Source organism: Bison bison, unplaced genomic scaffold (assembly GCF_000754665.1).
Source record: "Bison bison bison isolate TAMUID 2011002044 unplaced genomic scaffold, Bison_UMD1.0 scf7180017864280, whole genome shotgun sequence".
NCBI classification, from domain to species: Eukaryota; Metazoa; Chordata; class Mammalia; order Artiodactyla; family Bovidae; genus Bison; species Bison bison.
Genome location: NW_011494852.1, coordinates 7,606,392 through 7,607,088, shown reverse-complemented (window position 1 = coordinate 7,607,088; position 697 = coordinate 7,606,392). Strand labels below are relative to the sequence as shown.

The 697-nt window shown below is 70.3% G+C and overlaps 1 protein-coding gene across 1 annotated transcript in view; it reads right to left on the bottom strand.

Annotated features, from left to right (window-relative positions):
* Positions 1 to 691, bottom strand: part of MAP3K10 (mitogen-activated protein kinase kinase kinase 10) — a 16,171-nt gene extending 15,480 nt beyond the window's left edge. Inside the window, exon 1 of the mRNA XM_010849327.1 lies at positions 3 to 691. Coding sequence (XP_010847629.1) covers positions 3 to 482 — 480 coding nt within the window. The 5' untranslated portion in view covers positions 483 to 691. The remainder of the gene's footprint in view (positions 1 to 2) is intronic.
* Between the last annotated feature and the right edge of the window lie 6 nt (positions 692 to 697).

The window sequence follows — 697 nt, the reverse complement described above, 5'->3', positions numbered from 1 at the left end:
CTGAGGGCAATGATGTTGGGGTGCTGCAGGGCTCCGAAGAGTCGGGCCTCCTGGCGCACCTGCTCTGCTGTCACTGCCGGGTCCCGTTCAGGGTCCAGCCGGGCGGCCTTGACCGCCACCTCCTCGCCTCGCCACAGGGCCCGATAGACCTTGCCAAAGCCCCCTACGCCGATGATCTCCTCTAGCTGCAGCTCGTGGAAGGGGATCTCCTGGGGCAGCTGGAGGCCGGCGGGCGCGGCGGGGGTGCCGAGGGCCACGTAGTTGCTGGGGAAGACGCCCACACGACCGCTGGGTAGCTGCCCGGTCCACCAGCCCTCGTCGCCCGACACGGCACAGTCCTGGGAAAGCACCTGGACGCGGTCACCCCTCCGCAGGGTCAGCTCCTCTTCGCCCGCCGCCTCGTAGTCGAACACTGCGGTCCAGACGGGCCCCGCGGGGGTCGTGCCCCACTCCTTGGCCGCCCCCCACTCCTCCTCCTCCATGGGGGAGGGGCCGGGGGCTGCGGGAGGCCGCTTCACACAGGCTGCCCGCGGGATGCAGAGGGCGGGCCCCGGCGGCCAGGATGGGGGGCAGTCCCTGCGGATTCTAGGGGACTCCTGGGCGCCATGGCTAGGGGGCCCTCCACAGGAGCAAGAAAAAGCCTCTTTAAAAGGGCAGGGTCGTGCCCCCTGATTCAGCTGTCCAGGCAGGGTGGGGT